This window comes from Chroicocephalus ridibundus, chromosome 2 (genome assembly GCF_963924245.1).
Source record: "Chroicocephalus ridibundus chromosome 2, bChrRid1.1, whole genome shotgun sequence".
NCBI classification, from domain to species: Eukaryota; Metazoa; Chordata; class Aves; order Charadriiformes; family Laridae; genus Chroicocephalus; species Chroicocephalus ridibundus.
Window position 1 is genome coordinate 27,586,235 of NC_086285.1, and position 25,545 is coordinate 27,611,779.

At 43.6% G+C, this 25,545-nt stretch overlaps 1 protein-coding gene across 6 annotated transcripts in view; it reads left to right on the forward strand.

The window, feature by feature from the left end:
• The first annotated feature begins 2,018 nt into the window (after positions 1-2,018).
• Positions 2,019-25,545, forward strand: part of PPP1R9A (protein phosphatase 1 regulatory subunit 9A) — a 150,331-nt gene continuing 126,804 nt past the window's right edge. For 4 of the 6 annotated variants that reach the window (XM_063324863.1, XM_063324866.1, XM_063324867.1 and 1 more), the window contains exons 1-2: positions 2,273-2,537; positions 3,794-5,484. In XM_063324863.1, the coding sequence (XP_063180933.1) occupies positions 4,018-5,484 (1,467 nt within the window). In that variant the 5' untranslated portion in view covers positions 2,273-2,537; positions 3,794-4,017. Of the gene's footprint in view, positions 2,145-2,272; positions 2,538-3,056; positions 3,190-3,793; positions 5,485-25,545 lie in introns of those variants that run through there. The other 2 variants (XM_063324865.1, XM_063324864.1) reach the window with 2 other exon arrangements.

Consider the following 25,545-nt stretch of genomic DNA (forward strand, 5'->3'; position numbering starts at 1 on the left):
AGTCATCCGCTACCTGCCCTGTTGGCCAAGACTGTTGATAAATGATGGAGAGAGGCTTGGTGAGCTCTCCTGCCAGCTCCCTGAATACTCTTGGATGAATCCCATCCGACCCCATAGACTTATGTATGTCTACATGCAGAACCAGATCATTGACTACTTCCTCCTGGATTATGGGTGGGTTGTTCTGCTCTCCATCCTTATCTTCCAGCTCAGGAGATGGAACACCCTGGGGATAGCTGGTCTGACTATTGAAGACGGAGGCAAAGAAGGCATTAAGTATCTCAGCCTTCTCCTCGTCATTCACATAATTAGATGTGAATTAGTCTCTTTAAAATTGCTTCAGTTGTTTCATAGATTGTTTAACGTTTGTGTGTGTCTCTTTTTTTTCTTGTGTCTGTGAATTATAAAACTCTTCCAGATACATATCTGGTACCTGCTAAGCTCTTACACCGCTCTGCATGCTTAGCCAAAATTCACAAAGGAAATAAAATGCTTAAATTTTGGATTTATATCTCTATTCTTCAATGCCACTTGAAGTTCTGTTAACATATTTTTATCTTCAAGAGTCAAGCAGCTTTCCAAGTGCTCTTAGAGCTTCATGTCTACAAAATCAAGCCGATAGAAAGGCCCTGCCAGAGGCAGGGTCACAGATCTGGTGTGTCACCCAATGTTTAGAATGTAATAGGGAATGTCCTGGTTAGTTGTGGCCCTTGTGCAGGGAATCACCGATGGGACTCCTCACTGCCAGCAGCTGCGGAACAGTTGTTGCCTCCTTCTTCTGCTTTGAGAAATGGGCTCAGAAATAGCGATTTCTGCAACTGCTTTTGAAGCTCAGGTGCTGCCTACATCCTCGCTCGTTACATCCCTCATACGATCTGCTCTTCTCCCTGCTGTGCTGGCCTCCCTTGGCTTGGTGATGCCCAGTAGCCCTAAGGGCATCCAGAGCCCCCCTTTCCTCCTCCTGTGCCCCCAGGGCAGTGAGAGCCTGAGGGAGGCCATGGGAAGCGCCACGAGTGGCTTATTGCCGGCGGTGGGGAAAATCCCTACTGCAATGCTCGCGCTTCTCTTCCTTGCCTCTCATGCACATGTTTGTCAAAATGCTGCTTTTCAAGTCTGTTTTACGAGATTTGTTGTTTGCCTGTCAATATTAATGTGCTGGTTATTTAAACTTTATTGAGGCAAACATTTTGAGCTGCGTACCCTTGGTGCAAATTAGATTAACTAGAGATTGACACCTGTGAACGGCTAGAATATAGTACCCATGCTTCAGTCTCATTAAAACTAATGAATTAAGTTTGTGAACCTATATACCTAATGTCTTCATTTTCAGTCACTCCTGCCTTGATTCTGTATGCATAATAATTAGTTTTCAGAATTTGCAACGTACCTCCCCAGGCCATTTTCTGGCTATTTATGCAATTAGTTTAATGAACTTCACTGAGGAGTTGCTATGTGATTAACAGTCATTACCTTCTCGGATTGCCAATTTTACAAATTACCTGGAGATTTCACGTTCCGCAATTAAGCTTTTTCCTTATTCGCTGCCATCAAGCCCCAAACGTTTTTGTGGCGCACTCGCCCGGCCGAGGGACAGCAGAGGCGTGCGGGCCGGGCTGCTGCTCCGAAGGCGATCCGCGCTCATCCCCCGGCCCTGACGGCCCTTGCCGGGACGAGTGATGTCCGCGGAGCCGTTCACCGGTTTGCTCGGGGCTGTTACCAGCGCATCGCTCTTTCGCGTAACTGGGGGAAACGGCTTAATAGCGGGGGGGGACACACACGCTGTATCTCCATCTGTACCGAGTTCTTGGCGCGCCCGCGCTCCGCAGGTTTCCCGGCTGCGGGACCCGCGCCCGCCGCCCTCCCGCCGGGAGGCGGGTACCTAACTGTCCCGGTTCCCCCCCGCGGGGGTCGGGCTGGAAACGAGCGTTCCCGGGGGTCGGAAGGGGGCGGGGGGAGCCGGCGGGGCTCGGCGCTGGCACCGCGGTGGGGCGGCGCGGGCGAGCCCGCCGCCCGGGCCCGGCCTCCGCCGCTCGGCGGTAACCGCCCGCCGCCGGACTGCGGCGGGAGCGCGGCTTGCCGCCTCCCACGCCCGCCCCCCCGCCCCGTTCCCCCGGCGGAGCGAACCACTGCGGCTCGACGAGGAGGTGAGGCACCTGTCACCCGCCGGCGGCGGCGGCGGGCGGCCCCGCGGCGGGTGGCGGCGGCGGCCGTTCGGGGCGCGTCCGGCGGCGGGGGCGCGGCGGCAGCGGCGCGGCGGCGGGGCGGGCGGCGGGCGGGAGCGCGGCTGCGGCGGGGCGCGGCGGCTCTCCTCCCCCGCGCTGCCGCCGCGGGTGTGCGCGCGGAGCCGTGTCGGTGTCCCGGCCGCCGCCGCCGTTGCCTGCAATGGCGTTGAGGCGCCGCGGCGGTTGCTGCCTCCTGTCAGGCGGGCAGCGGCCGTTCTCCGGAGAGGCGCCGAGCCGCCGCGGGCCGGCGGAGGAGCGGCGGCAGCAGCGCTGAGGCGGGAGGCTGGGGGAGCCCGGCCGCGGCGCTCCGGCGGGGTAAGGCGGCGTGGGCGCGCGGCGGGAGAGGCGCCGGGCTCGGCGGGGGAGCAGCCCTGTCACCGGGCTTTTGTTTCCCAGGGCTCGGCCGCGCGGGGGCGGCCGCCCGGGCTCTGCCCCGCCGCAAGGTGCTGCTGCCCGGGGCTCCGCGCCTCCAGCCCGCCGGCGCGGAGCCCGAGGAGGAGCCGCCGGCGGGGCTCTGGCGCTGTCCCCCCGGGTTAAGTTTATCGCCTTGAGCGGGAGCAGCCGCTGCCGTGTGGCCTCTTCAATCGCCCGTGGCCATCGGCGTCCCCCGCTCGGGCAGCGGGAGCGGGGTGCGCGGGGACGGGCGCGCCTCTCCCGCCGCGGCGGCGGGGGGTTCCCGGTTCTCCGTCTCGGTAACGAGCGGCCGGGGGTCACAGCACCCGAAATGAGGCGTCCCCGTCAGGGCGGGAGCGGCCGCGCGGCGGGGCGAGGGCCGGGCAGGAGGAAGGGAGAGGGGTTTGGCTCTCGGCGCTGCCCGTCGCGGGGCGGCGGAGGGCGGGGGCGGCCGCCGAGGCTGGGGGGCTCCGGCACGGCGGCCCCTGCGAGCCCCCCGGGCCGGGGGGTGGGAGAGGATCCAGCCCCGTCTCCGTTCCTGCAGCCCCCCCGGGGCACCTCCAGGCTCTTGCAGGTGCTAAAGCCGCTGGCCGTGGCGAGGGGCAACTTTCTCTCACTGGGTTTCACTTTCTTTGCCGTGTCAGCTGAGGATGTTAACTTTGGGTGCAGCTTGTCTTATTCCCTCGAGCTGCCGTGTAATTTTGCCTTTCTATAAGCGTATGATGTTTGATGGTATTTCTACCATTATGCTTCTATGAGAGAGCAAGGGTTGCTTTGCAATGCCTCAGGGAAGCAGAACCATCATGTTTGCATGAATTACTTTATAGTTAGATGTAAGTAACTCAGAGGTGTGATTTTTTTTTTTATTATATTTTTTTTTAGAAAAATTCCATAACACAAAAGTAGTGTTATTTTTCTTGTCACATTGCCTTCCCTTTGCGTGCGTGTTTGTGACATGATACATTGTGAATGGTAAGATGTGACGATCCATTCTTTCGCTATAGAATGGTATTACATGTTGCAAATTAGGCAACAATCGATTTGAAAAAGTTTGTAATGACAAGTTTTCATGTGTCTGTGCAGTGGTAATATAATGAACAGTAAATGGAAATTGTGGCTTAGATTTAAAGAAGTACAAGTACCTGTCATGATTCAGAAACCCCTCCTTTCTATTGCAGGTTAAATCAGCTGTTGTTCTTGAGAGTCCTTGGTTGCGCTGCTTTGTCAGAATTGACCTCATGTGTTTAGATATTTGCCTCCAGATCTTCTGTGGAGTGTGGCCCTGCTGAAGGGCAGTGCCCCCTGAGACAAACACTCCTCGAGCAGAATCTCAGCTGTGGCAGACGACTGAGAGCAGCACCACAGAAACTATGTAAGCTAGTTCTGCGCTCCTGGAGTAAACATGATGAAAACGGAGTCTTCAGGGGAAAGATCAACCCTCCGAAGTGCCTCTCCTCACAGGAATGCTTACAGAACTGAGTTCCAGGCGCTGAAAAGCACCTTTGACAAACCGAAATCAGATGGAGACCAAAAAACGAAAGAGGAAGGAGAGGCCTCGCAGAGCAGGGGAAGGAAATATGGCTCAAATGTCAATAGGATTAAGAACTTATTTATGCAGATGGGCATGGAGCCCACTGAAAGTGCTGGAGTTACCCCTAAAACCAGGGGGAAGGGTGGTCCTCCATCACCTCAAAGACGAATTAGGCCCAAAGAATTTGTAGAAAAAGCAGATGGTTCGATTGTAAAATTGGAATCATCTGTCTCAGAAAGGATTAGTAGATTTGATACTATCCATGATGGTCCCTCCTATTCCAAGTTCACTGAAACTCGGAAGATGTTTGAGCGAAATGCTCATGAAATGGGACATTCCAATCGCTATTCCCCAAAGAAAGAGAAAGTCGTTTCCAATGAGCTTCCAGATGAATGGTGCAGCTCTAAGTCTCACAGAGGCAGCACTGATTCCTTGGACAGTCTTAGCCCAAGGACAGAGACCGTCTCTCCAACTGTGAGTCAGCTCAGCGCAGTTTTTGAAAACACTGACTCGCACAATGTAATCGTTGTAGAAAAGTCGGAGAACAATGAAGAGTACTCTGTAACTGGTCACTATCCACTAAACCTCTCGTCTCCCGTTGCAAGTATCTCCTCCCCAGTGGCAAACCTTGAGGGTTTCAGCCCTTTGAAAGATACCAGCACGTGGTCTCCGCCAGCCAAACAGAGTTCAGGTGTGCCGTCTGCTGAGACCTCTCAGCAGAACAGCATGCCTTCAGCCCTGAGGCAGAAGACGTCCACGGGCACTTCGGCAGGTTCAAGAATGACTGAAGAAATAAAGAAGAGTAGAGAGGCAAGTGCTGATTGTGTTGAGAGCTCTGCAGCGAGTCAACAGGATTCGGTCAACGTGCTCGACAGCGAAAGATCTGTGGACAGCTGTGCTAGGAGTAAGTCAAAAACAGAGACAGAACTTTTGTTGCAACAAAAGGAACGGTCGGAGTATACAGAGGGTATCTTTGATAGACCCGAAGCTGCAGAATTACCAAGAAATGTAGCTTCAGGTGGCGATTTTGCCACAGATGCTGTTTCAGATGCTACTGAGTCCCGTTATGATGAGGCAAGTGAAAAAGAAGCGCATGAAGATGTGAATAATTTTCAGAGTTCCCACGTGTACATGCACTCTGACTACAATGTGTATCGGGTACGATCGAGATATAATTCTGACTGGGGAGAGACAGGTACGGAACAGGATGATCAGGATGACAGTGATGAAAATAACTGTTACGAACCTGATATGGAATATTCTGAAATTAATGGATTGCCAGATGAAGATGAAATCCCAGCCAACAGAAAAATACAGTTTAGCCGTGCTCCAATTAAGGTAAAGTTTCTATATTCTTTTTCTGCGGTTTGGTTAGTTTTCAAGTGCAACTTTATTTGAAGTAGATTTTGATAGCTGATCTTGGCTCTGGAAAGATTGCAGAGGATCTTTCGATACACATTTTTATTACAGTCAGCCAGCAAGCATAATCTTAAATGAATTAAGGAAGTTGAGCCCTGATGAGCGTGTGTCATTTCCTAGACTACTTGATGGCTGACTAAGCTCGCAGAAATTGAGAATGACAGCTGGGTTTGTGAAGTTTGAGAATTTTAACATGGATGTTTTGACTTACATGATTGAACTATAATCGCGTGGTGAAATGTAGAAGTGGGTATTTGGTGGCCTTTGTGCTGCTTCTTTTTTTCATTTGAAATCACAGCTTCTTTAGATCGGATGGCTTTTCTTCTGCTCTCATCAGATGTTTTTTAAAGTTCCTGTATTTAAACACTGTGACGTGAAGTACAATGTGATTCTGTCTCAGTAGTAGAGGACTGTTAATACTCTGCATCTGAATTAGTATCATCTTTTCTAGTAGCATCTTCACTTTTTAGTAACTTTATAATAAACATTAATATATGTATATCTAGTATGTCTCAGAGCTACAGAAAGGCCAAAGTCAGTTGACTGAAATAGATAATGAAGGGTGCGTTTCTTTCAGAGATTTTTTTGGTTTGTTTTTAAGTACTTTGAAATTACAGCTAAGAATGGCGTATCAAGTATTTTCAGTTCTGGAAGGAATAACTAGTCATGGGTCATGGGTGGTTTTTTGTACCAGCTTTTTACTGCTGAGTCTCAGAGTTAAAGTATATTACTTCTGGGTTGCTTTTCATGCACGTGGTCTCAAATGGACAATTCAAAACTGTAGTAATTTTTTTCCAGAAATGGCTCTTGAAAGAGCCATATATGGTGGAGTACTTGAAACCTAAACATTTTTAAATTAACAGTCTGTAATTGTCTGTATTTTCATTGTGTGAGTTAAGTACTGAAAATTATTAAATCAACAAACAGGAGCTTCACTGTCAGACTTAAAGTAACGTGATTTGCAAAATCTGCGGTTTTGTGTTTTACACCACCCGTGCTTTAAGGTAGGGTAAGATTTGTATAAGAACATTTAATCTGAATGAAGCAACCAGGTTTTCACATCTGTTTCTGCAGGGGTGGAAGGAGGGGAACGGCCTTGCGTTCTTCATGCTTCTAAAAGACCATTTTTTACAGTGAAACAAAAGATTCTGAGCCAAGATAATGGATTTTTTGTTTTGTTTTGTTAGTATTTTATTCAGGCTTGCATCATGAACCAAAAATTCTAACAATGTTTGTGCTCCCTCTAGATTATTCCCATAATTAAACTAGCTGGTTTTCTTTAATTGTTTTGGAGATGAAGTAAAGAAAACTTTTATTCCAAAGGATTATGAAAGTTGTCCCCCTCCGCTGCCTTCCCCCTCAGGCTGTACTAACAGACAAGGTGATGTCCTCATCTGAAACATCTACCAATGATGTGCAGAGGTTTGTTTTACCATATTTATTACGGTTGCAACAGATAAGGATTCCGAAAGTGATTACACTGATTTTATTCTTGAGATGGTTGGATTTTCTGCTGTTTCTGTTATGAAAGAGCTAACAGTGACACTATTACTTTAGTATATTGCTGTCGTCTGTCTGAATCATGCTGTCATGGGCTGTAAGAGTATTCTCTCAATTATTTAGTTATAAAATTTTTCTTTTCTTCTCAAGATTTTCATGCCATGTTCATTTCAGATTACTATTATCAAGTAATAATGACAGTCCATCAGGAAAATACTCTAAAAGTCATTTGTGTAAATAATAAAAGAGTACATTTGTCATGGTTTTCAGCATAAAGCACTCTTAACAAGCTCAGCCAAAGTAGAAGAATTGTTGCTTTAATTATTTTAGCATCTTCATTGTAGATAGGAAGAAAACAGAATAAAAGCTGCGCTGAGACAGAGGAGAGTAGGAGAGATTGGGAAGTCTGTGAGATGCCCATGTGGTTGCATTTTGTCCTGGGTGCCTTCAGTGCACGCAATCTGTTAGTCGTGTGGGAAGCAGAAGCGCGACCATGTGGAAGGCTTGCACCAAGGGGAAGAAGTACAGGGAAAGTTGTGGAAAATTAAAAGCTGCTTCTCGAGCCTTCCTGCCTTTTCTCCGCAGCACTCCGTAATTCCCTCGTCAGTGTCAAGCAGCGTAAGCCCAGGCGGGCTGCCAGCAGCATCAGGTCACTGCCCGGCCACGGCGCCGCGGGCAGGGACCCTGGAAGGGACCCGGGAGGGGCAGCTGGAGAATCCCCTGGTGGGTCCTCAGATGCTTGTGAGTCTCTGGGCTCCTGCACTGCCTCTCTGCCAGTTCGGCACGCTGCTGGGAGGTGGTCAGCCAGCTCTGGAGAGTGGTTTCTGCCCAGTAGGTGGGTGGCAATGAGCAGTGAGAGGGCAAGGGGACTTGTCTTCTGTCCCCTCGCACGGTGCTGGCGGATGAATGTACCCCATCACTCACTTCACCCGCCTGTTACGTGGGGATGATGCTTGCTAGCTGAATAGACAGCAGCTGTTTGAGAATTGTTCTGTTCTAGGCAATTTTGTGTGTTTGTGGGCATAACTGGTTTCACTTATAGTTTCCTAATGTCTTCTCATGCATCATCCTGAGAGGAAAATAAAAAGCAACGTAGGAATATTTTCTGAACTGTTGAAAACTGATTCGTCTTTATTAAAATGAAGCAATTTGTACTTAACTACTCTGCTAGACAGTGGTGTGACAAATCCAACCCAAACTCTAGATCTTTAGGGCTGATTTCACAGTATTGTACCTCTACTCTCCTCCTACAGGTGAGCTCTGAAACAATTAACAAAATTGGCATTTGAATGCGTAATCTGTGAAATGGGTAGGTAGTTATTGCCACAAAGTTGTTACATGAAGGTCTCAATAGGTTTGGATGAACATCTTTGAACTGTTTTTCCAAGGGATTTTTCAGGTAGATGTGTAAGAAGTGGGAAGGGTACTGAGACGGAAGAGCAAAGACATTTCAGTTACCACCAAGGGGAATCCTTTCTGTCACTTTAGGGAAAACGCTGTGGACTATGAGAAGTATTAAGCATAGGCAGAAGGATGAATAAATAAAATCTTACTCATCAAACTGATGAAGACTGGATTCTGCTCATCTCCCAAGCAGGAAAAAAGGCCAGTTATTGAGAAACTCGCTATAAAGAGAAGGATTCAAGTCAGCGGATGCAGGAAATTCTGCTCTGTTACGGTCTGTAATTTCTCTATCACAAATCCCATGCTCCATGGGCCATTTACTCTGCTCTAGGATTATGGGGTATGTTTGCTGATCTCATCTCTGTTGAAAGTCCCTTTAGGAGTAGGTGGCTGCCCAGGGGCCACTGCAGGCTTGGAGAGTTTCTAGGTATTTGGAGTGCGGCATCACGGATATGAGCAGTTGTGCATGTCTGTGGGAGCTTAAGTCAGCTTGGTGCCGTTCAATAAAAAAATAGCCTAAAAAGGCCCAAGTGCTGGGAGTGGGCATGAGTGTGTCGCTGAACAAGGGATGTGCATGTTGATAGAGCTGCTGATACAAGTGTTTATACAGCGATATAGAGGCCTTCATCAGCACTGGCCTGTTCTTGTGTTGAGATATTGTGTTTCTGTTCAGGGATGGTACTGAAACTCTTCAAGGCAAGTGTAAGAGGTGCAGAAGTTAAGTGAATACGATGAGGAAAAAAAATACCCTGCTTTTAGCCAGGGATACATTTCTACACAAAAAGGAGAAGCTCTGCGATTTACTGGGCTTTGGTTGAGTTTTGCAGCGTTTCATGAGGGTTGGGTTATGTACCGCTTCTCAAACATTGCGGGCTCATTGGACAAGGTTTGCCAGTAGTGCAAAATTCAGTACCTCATGGCTTTCCACACCCTAACAAATAGAAATGTATTGATATCCCAAATCATAGTCCCTTTTGATCCGTGCTTCCTCCATCCTGGATGGAATTAGAATGGAAGAGTAATGTTTACCTCTTCTCCTCTCTCCAAGTCCAGACTATCTGGTTTCTTGGTAGCCGATGGCTGCATCTTCAGTTAGTGCCCTATTTCTGGCACCAGCTACATGTTAAACCATTTAAAGCTGTTAACAGCAATTGGTATCTCCTGCTGAGCCTCCTTTTGCCACTTTCTGCTCTGCTGACTTGGCCCTACCTGGTGAAGGGGTTGGAGAGGGCTGGGTAGGATGTGACCAGACTGTATGGCAGACAGCAGGTAACTTGTGGTGCAGTGAGGGGCTTTAGCCCCAGCTGCAGTTTTCAGGGTTCCATAAAGCTTCCGTGGGGTGCCGTGGTGGTGAAGGGGACCTCTATGAGTTTTAGGGTAGGTGGGAGAGAGGGTAACAGGAATGGAAGAGATAGAGCAAATGGCTCTTCCATGCTTCAGCTAATTCCATATGAAGGGATTATGATCACTAGTGCCCCTGCCTCGTATGTTCTTCCTCTCTTTTGTCGTGCAGCATGACTCAGCCTTATACCCTACAGCATTTCAGTTTCCCAGATCGTGTTTTGTTCAAGTGGTCTTCGGGAATCGGAATTCGTGCTTCCCTCTCTCTGTGCATTTGAAAAGGTTTTACAAGAAGTGCTGTGACTAGTTTAGCGTAAAATATAAACAACATTTGTAATTAACAGCTGTTTTGAAATGTCTTATGAACTATATGGTGATTTTTCTTATTAAAAATCAATTCAAGGAGCAAGGCTTTCTTTTAGTTATTCCTCGTTTCTCTCCCTAAAATGTATTCCGAAATGTAAATAGTAGCAAAGAAAGAATGGGAAACAGTCTGACCCTGTAATTACTTTGAAAATTTTTACTCTCTAAAATATTACTATTCTTTGGTAAGCATCAAAATGAAGCATGTTGGAAACATTTCAAAGTTTTAGTGTTGAAAAAGAGAGTATTTCTTTGCCTGATTCAATATTTAGTATGGTATTTACCTGTTGTTAAAATGTTGAACTATTTTGGATCATAGAAGTCATAAGTGAAGGTTCCCCATCCACAAGCACTGTACAGTCCCTGGCTCCAAACTTGGCAGTGCTTCTATCTTTGTTTTACTTAAGTTAATACGGAGTTGGATTTAGATGACACCCAGGTCTCACTTCCAGCCTCAGTGAGCCCATGATTCTATAAATAAAGTCATCCTAGCGGGTGTTAGGACACTTGTTGAAGGCAGATGTGGAAGACAGGACTTGCAGAGACATCCTGAGGGTATATTAGATCTAAAATGTTAAAGAATCTGAGAAATTAATCCACTTTTGAAAGGGTTAATTAAGAAACCTTACAGATAAATAGAAACGTGTAGCTTCCTTCTGAAATACACAGAAAGTGTATTTTCCTTTCCTTAAGTTTAGTTCTTCACCCTTGCTCCTGTGTCCATGCTTTATTTCCAACGTCGGGAGTAAATGGTAGTTTTGGCTAAAGCATGAAACTGGATATTAAGTAGGCTTAGGCTTTGTCTCCTGTAATGTTGAAGAAATCACTGCACCTTTATGCTGGTATTTGAATTCTGTAAAATGGGCAGCAAGTTGGCTATTAATTCCATTAATCTCGACGTGTGAAGTAGTTTGAGATACTGAGCTGTTGCTTGGGTAACTTGAAACGTGTGTGTTCTGCTACTTAAAATGACATACTTTTTTCAGGTATTGTGAAGTACAGGAAATTCTGCAGACTTTTATTAGTAATGATAAAAATAATAATTACTTTTATTAGTAATAAAATGTGTTGTACTGCAAGGATTGTCATGCTCACTTTGATTATTTGTAAAAGTTAACAATGTAAAACCAAGTTCTCTCATCTGGTGGTAGGATACGTAGAGCGTTTGTGGGACCCGATCTTTTATTCAGTTACATGGGTTATGAAAGATCATGTTGTGAAAGGCAGAACCTTTTATATTTGTCCTGGAAAGGAACGAGGAGAAAAAAATATTAAGGATTCAAAGACTGGATAGTCTTAGATAAAGAACAACTGTGAAGGGATAAAGCATTCCAGAACAAGTTGCTATTTTGGTTATTAAAAGGTGAGTCTGTTCTACATGATTATCTCGTACATGAAGTGTATTATTGAGTTGGAATTGTATACTTTCACTGGATGTCTTTCACAAACAGTGATTTCAGATGCAAAAGAGTTTTCTTGCATTAAGAATGCATGGAATTACTGGAATATAGTAGATGGAATAAAGTTATTTGCCTGCCACAATATCCTGTGGAGACTTTAACTCTTGTATAGGTCATAATTTCACTACTAATTCTAGGGGCCAGTTATTCCTGGATGCAATGTTCACATACAGTTATTGAGCTAAAAAGAAATAATGTTGCTTTAAACTGGGTTTTGTAGGCATTGAGGACATTGTGGAAGAGCTGTTTGTAGAAACCAAGTTTGGATTGAATAATTGGCATCAGAGGTTTATGCGGTTTAGATTGAAAGGAGTTTCCAATTAAAGGTTTTGAATTTCAAAAATGCAGACCAAGAAACTGTAGGGAAATGGTTTGAAGTAAGTTGAACCAAAGGGCTAAGGGAGCTGACGGTAGGGTTCTTGGAACCTCTTTGATTCAGAATGAGAAAAAGTGTGTAGGATTTGCATCCCGAGAAAAAGCGGAATACACAAGTGGAATAATTGCAGACCTAATCAGAAGAAAAGCCAGCCAAAGAGAACATCCAAGAGCTTGGAAGGAGTGGCAAAAGTGGTTGTTTAAAAAATGAAGACTGTCATAGAGTTCAGAAGTCTTAAAGTGCGAATAAGATTTTGCCAGAAGTCAAGCTGAGTTTGACCTTGTAAAAGAAAATAATCCAAGTAGTAAAAAGCTATTTATCCATTAAAAATGAAATAGGAAAGGAAGTTGGGTGTTAAGCAGTGAGCATGAGGTTACGAGTAGAGCTATCACCCCCGGTTTATATTAATATTTTGCATTCTTTTTTGGTGCAGTTGGTCATGTCAAACATGGAATTGGTACTAAGAGGGAAATAAACGTATACAGGTGGAAGCTCTTAGAGTGGAACTTCTTATAGTGAAATGAAGATGAAACCTAGAAGTTCTTAGTGCTCAAATTTGTAGGGGGCTGGGTGAAAGAAGTATTTTAGAAAGTCTTGTAGCCAATGTTTCAAAACAAACAGAACACTATCAAAATAGAGATGGTATTTAACTGCAGAAGAGCACATGCAGTAGCTATTTTTCAGAAAGTAGAGAAGAGGTGTTCTGGCAGCTTGAAAATTATTATTCTCTTTATTATTTTTTTCCCTATAGCAAAGCAATAGAAAAAAAACTTTAAAAAGAATCAAAGGCAGGGAGGCAAATGGAAAAGTGGAATACATGCAAATGGATTTATGAGAGGTAGCATACGTCAGGCTAAATTAGCCACTGCCTTTGATAAGATACAAGACCTTGTTAAAAATTTCAGTAGTTCTGTCTGGGAAAGTTGGAGCACGCTAATGGCACTTGCTTTTGACGGAAAGTGGGGAAGCCTTATCATTGCATGGGATTAGAGTAAAATGCGGGTGACTGAGAGGACTTGAGTAGTGGGGATGGATTTACGAGCTAAGAAGTTTCACGGTAAACTAGTGACTCATTTGTGGGGGATGACAGCTAAGGAGAAAGCCGCTCTGTGACTCGCTGGCACAGAATGACAGCAGTAACCCACGGTGCGATGCAGCTGTGAGGAAGGGAAATGGCATTCTAGATACATGAAGCAAAATATTTTGGTAGCGGTAGGGAATTGTGAGTGTCATTTTATAACTCACTAAGGAGACTTCATCTAGAATGTGCCTGGTGGATTCTGCTTAAGGCAAGTGAGTTTGCAGGGAAAGCTGCAGCAACTTGCTGCTCTTAATCTGTCTTTTTCTTGGTTAATTCTATCATAAAACAGGGAACTTAAGAAATTTATCTTGCTCAGCGAGGGATGACAAAGCCTGAAAAAGAGCATAATTGCATCTCTGTTATATTCATAAAGAAAAAGCACCTGAAGGCTAAGGGACAGCGTTCCACTTTTAAGGTGGAATTGAGCGTTTTCCAACTAAGATTAAAGAATTGTAATAGCAGGCAATGACACAGGCAATTTCCTTCTCTTTTCCCGTGTTCCTAATAGACTACTGTATTGTCTAACGGTGTCTATTATTTCTGTTAAGAGTTGGAATTTCCTTCAGCGCTGTTGAACTTGCAGGCCACAAATAATCTATTAAAAAAAAAAAAAAGTACCTGATGTTCCTGTAGTTAAACGGTACAAAGCGATAGCTGTTATTCAGTGGTGTCCTTTTTTATGTAGAAGGTATTCTAGTGAGAGCAGAAGCTAATTTTACTCACTAGAATTGATTCAAGAGACCTGTCAGATCACTCAGATATTTCCATATGATAAAGTCAGTGGAAGGCGTAAATGCAGAATTTATCTCTGAGACCCGTTTGCCTTGTGTTATTACACATGCAGCTGCACTTCTTAGTCTATGCACATCTGTAACTTTTTATGTTCCTCTCTGCAGTTTCCATCTGCCTCAGTATTCAGAGAGTAATCTCAAGGGCACAAGATGCTGGTTCACATTGAAAGGATATCTTTTAAGATTCAGACTATGCTGCATGTAGACCTAGTGCCTTTTATTTGATAAAATACCTGGATTTCAAATTTACTATTCACGTTCTTTGTTGAAAAGCAATAAGCTCTAGAGGCTTTTAAAAGTCACACTATCAATCTCCTGTCTAATTCATCTAGATCATGGCTTTTATGATTAAAAAAAAATCCTAAAGTTTTATCCAGCTTCTAATCATCTTTACATCTTTATAAGCTTGCAGTCATCTTTAAGATGGACTCTGACATATTTAGATTCTGTAGATTCTGACATATTTAAATATTTACCTGCTAGCTCTGCTTTCTTAGAAGCCCAAAGATACCTGTTCATTAATGTCAACTTCGGTGATTGTCCACTAGATTTTATTGTGTGTGGACTGCTTGAACAGAATACTCAGAATATTCTAACAGTGTCTTTTTTCACAAGGGCAAACCAGAGAGAACTCATGAATCTAGAGATTTAAAGCACTCTTGCAAAAGCTGGTAATTTAGAAGTGTGGCAAAGTGCACTAATGCAAATGAGAATGTTTCAGTATGGTGTCTGGGAGCATGAGAGTACCAGACCATGCAGCTCTCTATTCCTCTGTGCTCAGCCTTTTTCTCTGAAGCAGTTGCTCAGTTTTCTCCCCTCTATTAATCTGGCACATTGACTGAAAACTGCCGCCTTGATGTTTTGCACACTTCTTTCATGTTGATATTTAAGGTGGGAGGAGGGAAATACCATTAAACAAAGGGGTTTTTTTCTTTTTCCCCTTCTCTCTGCGTGGCCAGTAAAGCAGTTTCCAACCTTAACAGCTGTAGATCCAAAATAACTGCTAAGACTTACTGTGGCTTACTACAAATGCATGACACAGTCATTATCAGTAAGCCTCGACCATGAAAAAGTGGAAGTTATGCTTGACCAACCTCATGACCTCCTACAATGAAATGACTGGCATGATAGCTAAGGGGGGAGCAACGGGTCTTGTCTATATTCACTTCAGTAAGGCTTTTGACATAACATCCTCATAGAGAAGCTGAAGAAGTAGAGGCTGGATGAGCAGTTAGTGAGGTGGATTGAAAACTGTCTGAACAGAGAAGTGGGCAGACAGGAACCTCATGAAGTTCAGCAGGGAGAAATGCAAAGTCCTGCAGCTGGGGAGGAAAAGCCCCAGGCACCAGTACGTGCTGGGGGCCACCCAGCTGGAAGGCAGCTTTGCAGAAGAGGATTTGGGGTCGTGGTGGACACCAAGCTGAACATGAGACAGCAATGTGCTCTTGTAGGAAGGAAGGCTAATGGTATCCTGGGATGTGTTAGGAGGGGTGTTGCCAGGCCAGTCAAGGCAGGTGATCCTTCCCCTCTGGTCAGCACTGGTGAGGCCACACCTGGAGTACTGGTTCCTGTTCTGGGCTCCCTGGTACAAGAGACTGGAGAGAGTCCAGTGAAGGCCCATCAGGATGAAGAAGGGTCTGGAGCATCTCTCCTGTGAGGAAAGGATGAGGGAGCTGGGACTGTTTAGTCTAGAAGAGAAGGCTCTGGGGGAATCTTATTATCTCACTAATATATATAAATACCTGAAGGGAGGGTGCAAAGAAGATGGAGCCAGGCTCTTTTCATTGGTGTCCAGTGATGGGACCAGAGGCAATGGGCACAAGCTGAAACACAGGAGGTTCCATCTGAACATCAGGAAACACTTTTTCCCTGTGAGGGTGACTGAACACTGGAACAGGTTGCGTGGATAGGTTTTGGGGACTCCATCCTTGGAGATACTCAAAAGCTGTCTGGATGTGGTCCTGGGCAACTGGCCAGGGTGGCCCTGCTTGAGCAGGGCAGTTGGACCAGATGACCAGTCATCATACGGTTCTGTGGCTTCATTTAAATCAGAAGAAAAATATTTTCCTGATGGTGGACTTTGGCAAAGGAAGCAGCTAAATTACATCCAAGATGAATTATCTTAATTTTATTATTTATAAAATATACTAAGTGATCTCATATTACTTACCAAATTATAAGAATGCATGGTTTTGCAAATCGAGAGGTGATACGGAAGCTCCAATAGGTTTTCCCTGACTGTTATAGTTAACTTTGTTTAAATATATATGAATATTTTAACAAGAGCTCATTGAATACAGCTTGAATTGTTACCTATAATTAAAGTGGAGTGGGGCCAAATAAATATTTCTGGGATGTAGAGGCTTTTTAATGCATTTTTCTTCCCCTAAAATACATAAGCATTTAGGTAGGGAAGTCCTGGTTGTTTATGAGTTGTCATGAAGCTTTATCCCTTCTTTTTCAACCACTATAATTTAGATTTAATTGTTAATTAAAATCTGAGTATTTAATATTGTACAATAAGGCAGATGTTGCTTCATTGTAGAACACAGTCAGGATACTGAATTTTCTTGGACTTTAAACAATTATGAGGTATCTGGAAGATGCAGCACTTTGCCACTTCGCAAGAAAAGCACAGGGAAGAACTGCGGATCTGTTGACTTGATGGCACCTTTGCTATTTGGGAACAGTGTGTCACCTTAGTTGGTGATACAAGCAGGATGACTTTCTCATGCTTATGTACATCTATTACCCCTAGCAGATAGTTATGTTTAGTTTAAGGATTGATAGTAGCCTTTTAATGTTTCCTGTTAATGAGAACCTAGACCTACCACTGTCAATCAAATAACTATCTAAGAAAGGATTTTAATGGGGGAGGGTTTGTACATATTTTGTTATATTATAATATGAGCAGATTTACCTTTTTAAATGTTTCCTGTTAATGAGAACTTAGACCTACCACTATCGATCAAAGTAACTATCTAAGAAAGGATTTTAAAGGGGGGCTTTTCTACATATTTTGTTGTATTATAGTATGAGCAGATTGACCTATCTTTGTAAGTAGCATTTAGCAATGCCAAAAGATTTTCAGGAAATGTTTAGTAATGGGGAAATACTTATAATTAAGAGGAGAAATTACAAACAGCCTGTACAAAAATAAAACTGTTGAGGGGCAGTGTTAATTTGCAGCAGAGGCAAAGCCCACTAAGTATTTTGCACATCGCAGTAGCCGAAGCCTGTATTGCTGTTGTTGTCCTGCAGATGGGTGAGCCCTGGTTAGAATGGGAGTGTGAGCTGAATACTCAAAAGCTCTGGTCAAACTGGCAAATAATTCCACACTGTGCAGTACACCTTCAGTGCAATCTCAAAATTATTCACTTCATAAAATGTACTGAGCTGCTAATGTTGTCTAGTTGATCTAAGAAGTCCTTCCAGTAATGATGGAGAGAGGCACTTTGCTGATTTTGTAAAGCTCAAGAACACCCAGAAGAGAGACCAATGTGCATTGCTGAAGATGACGAACAGCAATTTATAAAACATGAGAGAGATTAGTGGGAAGTTTTCTGAGTAGCACTTTGAGTAAATGGATTAAAAACAGAAAGACAGTGCGTAGCATAAAGTAAATTGTTCTTCAGTCTTTTGGCTTAAAAGTAAATCTGTTAAAACAGTCCTCCTGTGCCCATATATAACTTCTATTTATTTTTTTTTCCTAGTCCAGAGGCTTGCTTGTTGTCTCTAAGCCCTTGAGAACCCCTGTAGTTAATCCATGCCATTAAGAACCACACACTTCTAAGCTTGGAGAAAGCTGGATTTAGCTTCCAGCGATGAGAACCATGGGGTCTCGACCGGGGGGTGGCGGAGTGGAGGAGGAGGTCTCCTTACCCAGCCGGTGGAGGTCTTCTCCTTCCCCAGGTGGGCGATGGAGCCCCGTGAGCAGCCAGCACCCTGCCCTGCCTGGGTCCTGCCCCAGCTTCCCAAAGCCAACGCAGCTGGTACACGGTCGCACTGCGCTGGCAGCACTTTGGATTCGAAGAAGCCATAGGGCAGGTTTGTGGCCTTTTTCTAAGAGCTCACTGCCTCCCACCGCATCAGTGGTCCCGCAGCACAGCGTTATCGAAATATGCAACCGAACCCTTTCTTCACCATTTTGCCTCGATTGACTTCCTGATATTGTCTGAGCATTCTTGGCTGCCATTTTTTAAAACGTAGTTTCTGGTTGTCATCTTTTTTTTTTTTTTCCCCCTGTATTGATTCTGGACACTGGCCAGGCTGCAGTTAGTTTTGTTGATGGCCTAGGACATAATTTCCTTTTCTTATCTTCAGCGTTCTTGTTTTCTAGGGCTACATACTTGACATTTTGCATTACATTATAAAATAGCAAAAAACCCCAACCACACAGAAGCTTCTTTTTAAACTGTCAGTTTATGAATTTTTGTCATTGTTTTGTGTAGGCCATGTTCAACAATCAAGACTAATGAATTTACTGTAGTGCTTTTTTTTTTTTTTTCTTAAACTGAGTTTATTTGCTTACGGTGTTATCTGTGGTTGTTTTATTTTGCTTATTGTATTTTCTTATTTGCAACAAGTAAATAATGTTTCAAATGTATAGCTTCATATCTGTAGAGGCTCTGTAAATGCTCTTCATCCTCTGGTTGTTCTTGTTGTCTGCACAGATCTTTCTGATCTCACACTTTGCTTTTACTAACTTGCAGCTTTATTCTGTGAGACAATAAAATCTAGATGTGCCATATGTTCCAGTGTGGTTCTCCTGACACCTGACAGGAGAGGAAACGTTTTCTCTGGGCTGTGTTGCGTGGAGTATCCGCTTCACCTGGCCAACTTATAGGTGGATCTGGCACTACTCCTTTTTAGAGTATACACTTGTGCACCTAGAAAAGTAAGAATTAAAAAACCGAACTTATTTGTGCATGCAGATACTTGACTAATGAAATCGTGTGGTGGTAATTCATCAAAAGGCTTTGAAAGAGAAATTTTTGGCTTAAAAACTCTGTGATTTATTCTTTGACGATAAACATAATGCTCCCAGGGCTGTGGGGGTTGCTTTAGCGGCAAGAATTTTTGCAGTGCAAGGTAAACCTGCCAGGAGCAAGTAGCAAAAATGTCTGTTAAGGATAAGCGTAGCATGACGTCTGTCTGGTATAAGGTATTTCTTGTTCTCTTTTAAACAAAAGTGGTACTATAGTCATGAAATACTAGATCAAATTCTTTGTCTTTTATTTGCACTGGAATTCCAAGATAGAACATCACTTGGTCACTTGCTGAATAATAGTTGTTTTTTAATGACTGGCTTGAATTACTTTACTCTGAAAACAAAGGTCAAAATTTTATCTTTTGTCTCACTGTCTGAAAAAAATGCCAGCAGCAGAGGAAAAGGAGGACTACCCCTCATCTTCCTTCTAGACCTCAGATTTAAGTTTCTAAAGTGGAAAAAAATGCAATTGTAGAATAAATTACATTTACAATATCTTACTTTGAATCAGCTGTTTCTACTAACATCCATATCCATGTATTTGGTGCAGACATCAGTGTTACCATCAGAAATAAGATCTTTTTGGGACTCCCTGACGTTTTCTAGCCCTTTGTCATGCTGCCGTCATGAACTTGATCAGTAAATTAGCTTAGTAGTACTGATAGCAGATTTCTAGGAGTTACACTGCTGGCTCTGATCCAGTTCACTGAGCTTGCATTCGAGAGTTTCTGATGGCACACGATGGGATATGAAACTGAACTATACTGTAGTATACTATGCAAACTATACTGTACAAGATTGGCCCATGACAGTGCTGGAAACCATCGTGACACCACCACTGAGTCACCTGTCCTCTTCTGCACCATTTAGTTACCACATAAGGAATAGGAAATAAGGTATCAGAACTCTCTGATAACAGAGATGGCAGTGACCTGAAGAAGCGCACAGTTACTCGTTTTTCTGTTCTTACTCCGCATTTGGCAGCGATGCAGAGAGTGGGCATCGGGAGAGCTGCAGAACTGACAGGCAGCGCTTCCTTTTCTCATGGGCATGTGGCAGCAAGTCAACTCAAGAGGAGCAAATGTGAATGGCGAAGTTTGAAATGTACAAAGCTTGAGAGCGGTGTAATACAGCAAAATAAGGGGGCACTTAAAAAGCTTGTCAAATTGAGATGACTTAGGGGAGTTTTTCTTAAAGATGGAAGGATAATTACGACCATTAAAAGCTGAGGGGGGAACCACTGCATGAATTGCCAGTGCACTTGCCACCCCTGCTACAAGCCTAGCGGTGAGATTGTAGGGTATTTTTTAGCTAAGGTGAAAACATCCACATGATGGAATAGAGGATTTTCAACTATTTGGGTTTTTTTTTCTGGTGTTATCAAAGCACTGTGGAAGTTTAATGTGGACATGTCTGCAGAACCGCTTCAGTGACTTAGCAGCATTTTACAGTCTCACCTTACTGATGCGCTGATCTGCACTACAGAGGCACTTCTTAATTTCACATCATGGTTAAGGAAAAAATGTACAGCTTTGTCCCCAGTCTGCTTTAAGAGAAAGATTCAACAGTGCTGTGGTTTAATCCAGCAGGCAGCTAAATACCACACAGCTGTTCACTTATTTCCCCCGCACAGTGGGATGGGGGGGAGAGAATCTGGAAAGAAAAGGTAGAACTCCTGGCTTGAGATAAAGACAGTTTAGGAAGTAAAAGGAAGGAGTAATAATAATAATATATATACAAAACAAATGACGCACAATGGAATTGCTCACCACCCACTTAATCTATGGCCAGCCAGTCCCCAGGCAGCGGTTGCTCCCTGGCCAACTCCCCCCAGTTTTTATGCTGGGCATGTTGTCACATGGGATGGAATAGCCCTTTGGACACTTTGGGTCAGCTGTCCTGGCTGTGCCCCCTCCCAGCTTCTTGTGCACCTCCAGCCTCCTCACTGGCAGGGCAGGAGAAGCTGAGAAGTCCTTGACATAGTATAAGCACTGCTTAGCAACAACTGAAACATCATTTGTTATCAATATTATTATTATAATGTGCGCTTGCAGCCGAGAAGGCCAACTGTATCCTGGGCTGCATCAAAAGTAGCGTGACCAGCAGGTCAAGGGAGCTCATTCTCCCCCTCTACTCCGCTCTCATGAGACCCCACTTATAGTACTGTGTCCAGCTCTGGAGCCCTCAGCACAGGAAAGATGTGGGCTTGTTGGAGCGGGTGCAGAGGAGGCCACAAAGATGATCAGAGGGCTGGAGCACCTCTCCTATGAAGACAGGCTGAGAGGGTTGGGGTTGTTCAGCCTGGGGAAGAGAAGGCTTCGGGGAGACCTTATAGCAGCCTTCCAGTGTCTGAAGAGGGCCTATAAGAAAATTGGAGAGGGGCTTTTTACAAAGGCATGTAGTAATAGGACGAGGGGTAATGGCTTTGAGCTGGAAGAAGGAAGATTTAGATTAGATATTAGGAAGAAATTTTTCCCTGTGAGGGTGGTGAGACAGTGGAACAGGTTGCCCAGAGAAGTTGTGGATGCCCTATCCCTGGGAGTGTTCAAGGCCAGGCTGGATGGGGCTTTGAGCAGCCTGGTCTAGTGGGAGGTGTCCCTGCCCATGGCAGGGGGTTGGAACGAGGTGATCTTTAAGCTCTCTTTCAACCTAAATCATTCTATGATTTTTATACTGAGTCCAAATCACAGCAGTATGCCACCTACTAGGAAGAAAATTAACTCTACCCCAGCTGAAACCAGGACAAACAGCTCATCAGCTAGAAGAGAGTAAACCAAAAAAAGGAAGCTACAGCAAATTATCTGTGATGAAAAAACAAAATCTGAGAATTGTGGGGAGTACTGGCCTTTACTCTTTGCTCTTACTGTGTTCCCAAAACAGGCCTGGGAATTCCAGCTTGTTCTGCAAGGTGTCTAAAATGGTGTGCTGACTATGTAGTCTGCTGTCCAGTTACACTAAGTACTGGTGGGATGGTTCCTTTGTCCAATTATAAGAATCGTGTCTGAAAATGCCTACTTGAGGTACGTCTTGTAACAAAACCATGAACTGATGCTTTGCAGGAAACAGTTTCAATATCTGGTAGAATTCAAAGAAATACAAAGCTACTTTGATAAGAAAGCAAATGACTTAAAGTTCCCAACTTTCGGTATTTTTGACGTATAAATAAAAAAAATCTTGCAGCTTTGGATGACAGTTTATAACAAATGGTACCAGCTTCATGAAAGAGAGTGTAGTGCCTTCAGTTGAAAGCAGTTGTTGAGATTAATTACTAGTCAGTAAGTCTTCTTTGTGTGATCACATCTCTATAAGCTGATCAAAGAGATGCTCAGAAAACCTTTGCTACTGCTTAACAGGGTTTCTTAATTACTGATCTTGGAGCGTATGTACATCATCTCATGAAGGCTGGCAGCTTTTTCAGGTGTGTTGCAAATCTATAACCAAATTTTATAAAAAACTTGGGCTTGTCCATGCAGTTAATAAAAGAGCTTGGAGAAAGGATAACCTGTTTTGGAACACGTGCCTAGGAAAGGGACTCAGACCTCCCTTCATCATTTTCTAGGAGAGCACCTACCTAAACATTAAGCTGTAGGTTACATTGTGTGTTCTTGCACTCGTCCTGTTGAATGTGGGACCAAAAGAACTGTCTATATAGAAAGAACGTATAGGTCCTGGCACTGGAAAGAACATGAGGGCAAATACGATTGTGTAGCTTAATAGTTAAACTGTTCCCCTTTGGCACTGTTCCCCAGCTTTGGGATCGGAGATGCGCTAAAAGACTCGTTAAAATGAAATAGATAAGGAGCTCTTCGATTTAAAAAGAGATCCTTTGATTTAAAGAAAATTGAATTTTAACTCCCACATAGTGGATGAGTGTTACAACCACTTGGCTTTTTAAATGAGGTGCACCACTGTTATCTCTTCCTCTCCTGGATAGGCTTTCATGAAGAGAGTTAGATTTTTCCCATTTTTTTGATCAAATGCGACAGTTGCCTGCCTTCAGGAGGCAGTTGTAGGCTTTGAGCCCCGAGTAAAGGAAGGCATCTGTTGCAGCTCTTAATGAGGCTGTAAGCTGGAAGAAGAAGTAGTCAAAGAGACTGCAGTACTCAGTAAATTGATTCTAATGATTCTGGGCAGGGCCGTGGTCAAAGTTTGTGCTTACTTTGTGGAGCACCACCCCTAACACAACTTAATTTCCCTTCGGATTTTGTGGGGGTTTTAAGTGCTCAGCTCCAGATTTTGAATTGAGTCAGTACATAAATGTGTTTTCCTTTGAGCAACTGATAAGACCATAAATACTTTACTGGATTGTAGTCCCTGGCTAGTGATAGTAAGTAGTGTATGTTTCTCAAACCAGACTCTTCTGGATGCTTTTCCATCCTGTTTTCTTCAGCACAATACCAGTTGAAACCTGACTTTTTTTTAGGTTGTCTCTCCCATTATGCTATTTGAAAGCAGTGGCTGGGAGGTGACAAAGACTAACATTTAACTTTACTACTCTAAAGCAATTTGAATGTGGAGCATAATCCCAAGGGGGGAAAAAAAAAGATAAATAAAACATCAATGAATAAAGACGCTAGGATAATTTTAAAACCAGCATAACCAGGATAGGCTTTCTTATTCATGTCTTGAAGCTGCCCTGGTTTTGATATACAGTCAGGGCCTTACAGAGGAATTAACTTTTTGACTAGAATGTCTCTTTGTCTGCATAATGAATATAAATAAGCCCAATAGATAACATAGTAGGGAGAGAGAGAGTCAGAAGATGATTAAATAATTCTCAATTATGCAACTGGGATTAATGGAAAAGAGAGGAGCAGAACTGACACCTTGAAATTTTAATGGAAAAATAAAAATTTTAAAATTTAGATAACTGCTTTTTGGGAATCTTAGGATACTGATGCATCGATGTTGTAATATTACAGTTCAGAAGGAAAATATTATTCGCCTTTGATGATGTGTCCTCACTGACCTGGAGGTACATGAGGTACAGGTGAAACTGGGGTAAGGAGCCAGAAGCTGCAGCTACCCGTGTTGGAGCACTTGCCTCCTGCCTGCATCGCTGCTCTGTCCCTCACCATTTGGGTTTGAGAGACTGTGCGGTCATCAACATCTCCAAAACACACCAACCGCGTTGTCATAGCTCTGTACTAACTGTGAAACCAAGTTTCAGAAATTAAAAAAAAAGGTGGGTAATGTACCATGGACAGAATTGTACCTCACGTGTAACTCTGGCTGACGAGAGTGGGTTTGTTGTCAAGGATATCGTCAGCAGAACTGAAACTGAAAATAATACAGAGGAAGGAAAAGAAAGCGGCTTCAGCCTGTGCTTTGAGTTCCTAGTGTTTTTATGATAGCGCTGACTTTCTTCTCTGCAGCGCTCCAATGTGGCTTGATGCTTGTTTGAAAATACTGTCTGTCATGGATGTAATTATATGCTTGGCCAGTAGAAGTGGGAAATGAATTACAATTCCCAGAACCTGTACTCCTTTCCTTTGTATAACGGTATCAAGCTATGTTGAGGAAACAAAAGAGATTTAAGAGTGGGGGGACTGTCATGGGGAATATGTGTATCTACTGCTGCAGGCAGCAGTATAAATTAGGTGTACCTGAATTAAAATTAAACAAGACAGATTGGGACCAAAAGCAGTCTAGTTCTAGCTGTTTGGTGTTCAATAAAAGACTAATTTACTTTGCAATGCAGTCATATGCTTTGTCTTATTTTATGTGTTATATAAAATAAGCCAAGCAAATTCTCCTTACCAAGCCTGCCTGTTCACATGCTAATTGCTGATGGATGGTTATAGAATTTGCTAATAATTATATATTCCTCACAACAAGAGACATGAACTTATTTGATGCTTTCACAGAATTTTATTTATGGTAATTCAAGGATGTAGTTTAGAAGGCTTCCAATTTGAAGACAAAATTCCTTTCATGATTGAATTGAGTATCTAGGACCCTGGGTGCAACTAAATAAATGTGTGTTCTCTATATACCAGAGGATACGAGTGCAGACTTCTGGTCAGCTTTTTTTCAGGATACAGTGTTTGAAGAGTCAGAGATTTTTCTCTTGCAGTTGTAGGGGATGGCTGGTTCATCTTTATGTCATTCTGTAGAGGCAGCTGTATATTGTTTTATGTCTTTTACAGATGGTGGCCTTTTTTTTTGTTTTTCCTGTGGTGGTTTAAAGCATGTTTACACAGCAAGTACAATGACTCTTCCTGTGCTAACCTACCACTGAAGGTGCTGGGAAGCTTGATGCAGAGATGTTAAGCTGACAAAGTTACTCCATCCTGTTGAGAAGCTCTCTGGACCTCCAGTCTTTTGAGTATCTTACAGAATGATAAGACCTAGGGGTTTTTTTGTACTACTGTGTGCCACAAACTTTGATTTGATTTTTCGTTTCTGTTTTGCTGAATTGTGGGCAGATGTAGAAGGACACTAGAATCCTGCTGTTAGCGAGATGCAAATTAACACTTCCCCCTAGGGCAATGAATTCTTTTTAGCTAAGCTGAAAGTTTCAGGTTTGGTGGTGTGTGGTTTTTTTTTTTTTTTCCCCTCTCTCTGTGGATATCTTAAGAAAACGTATTCCTTATTGTGTTCTTAGTTTTCAGATTCATGTCATGTGGATTATTTTGTGTTTGAATCTGCACAAGATATTTTTGCTGTTATGT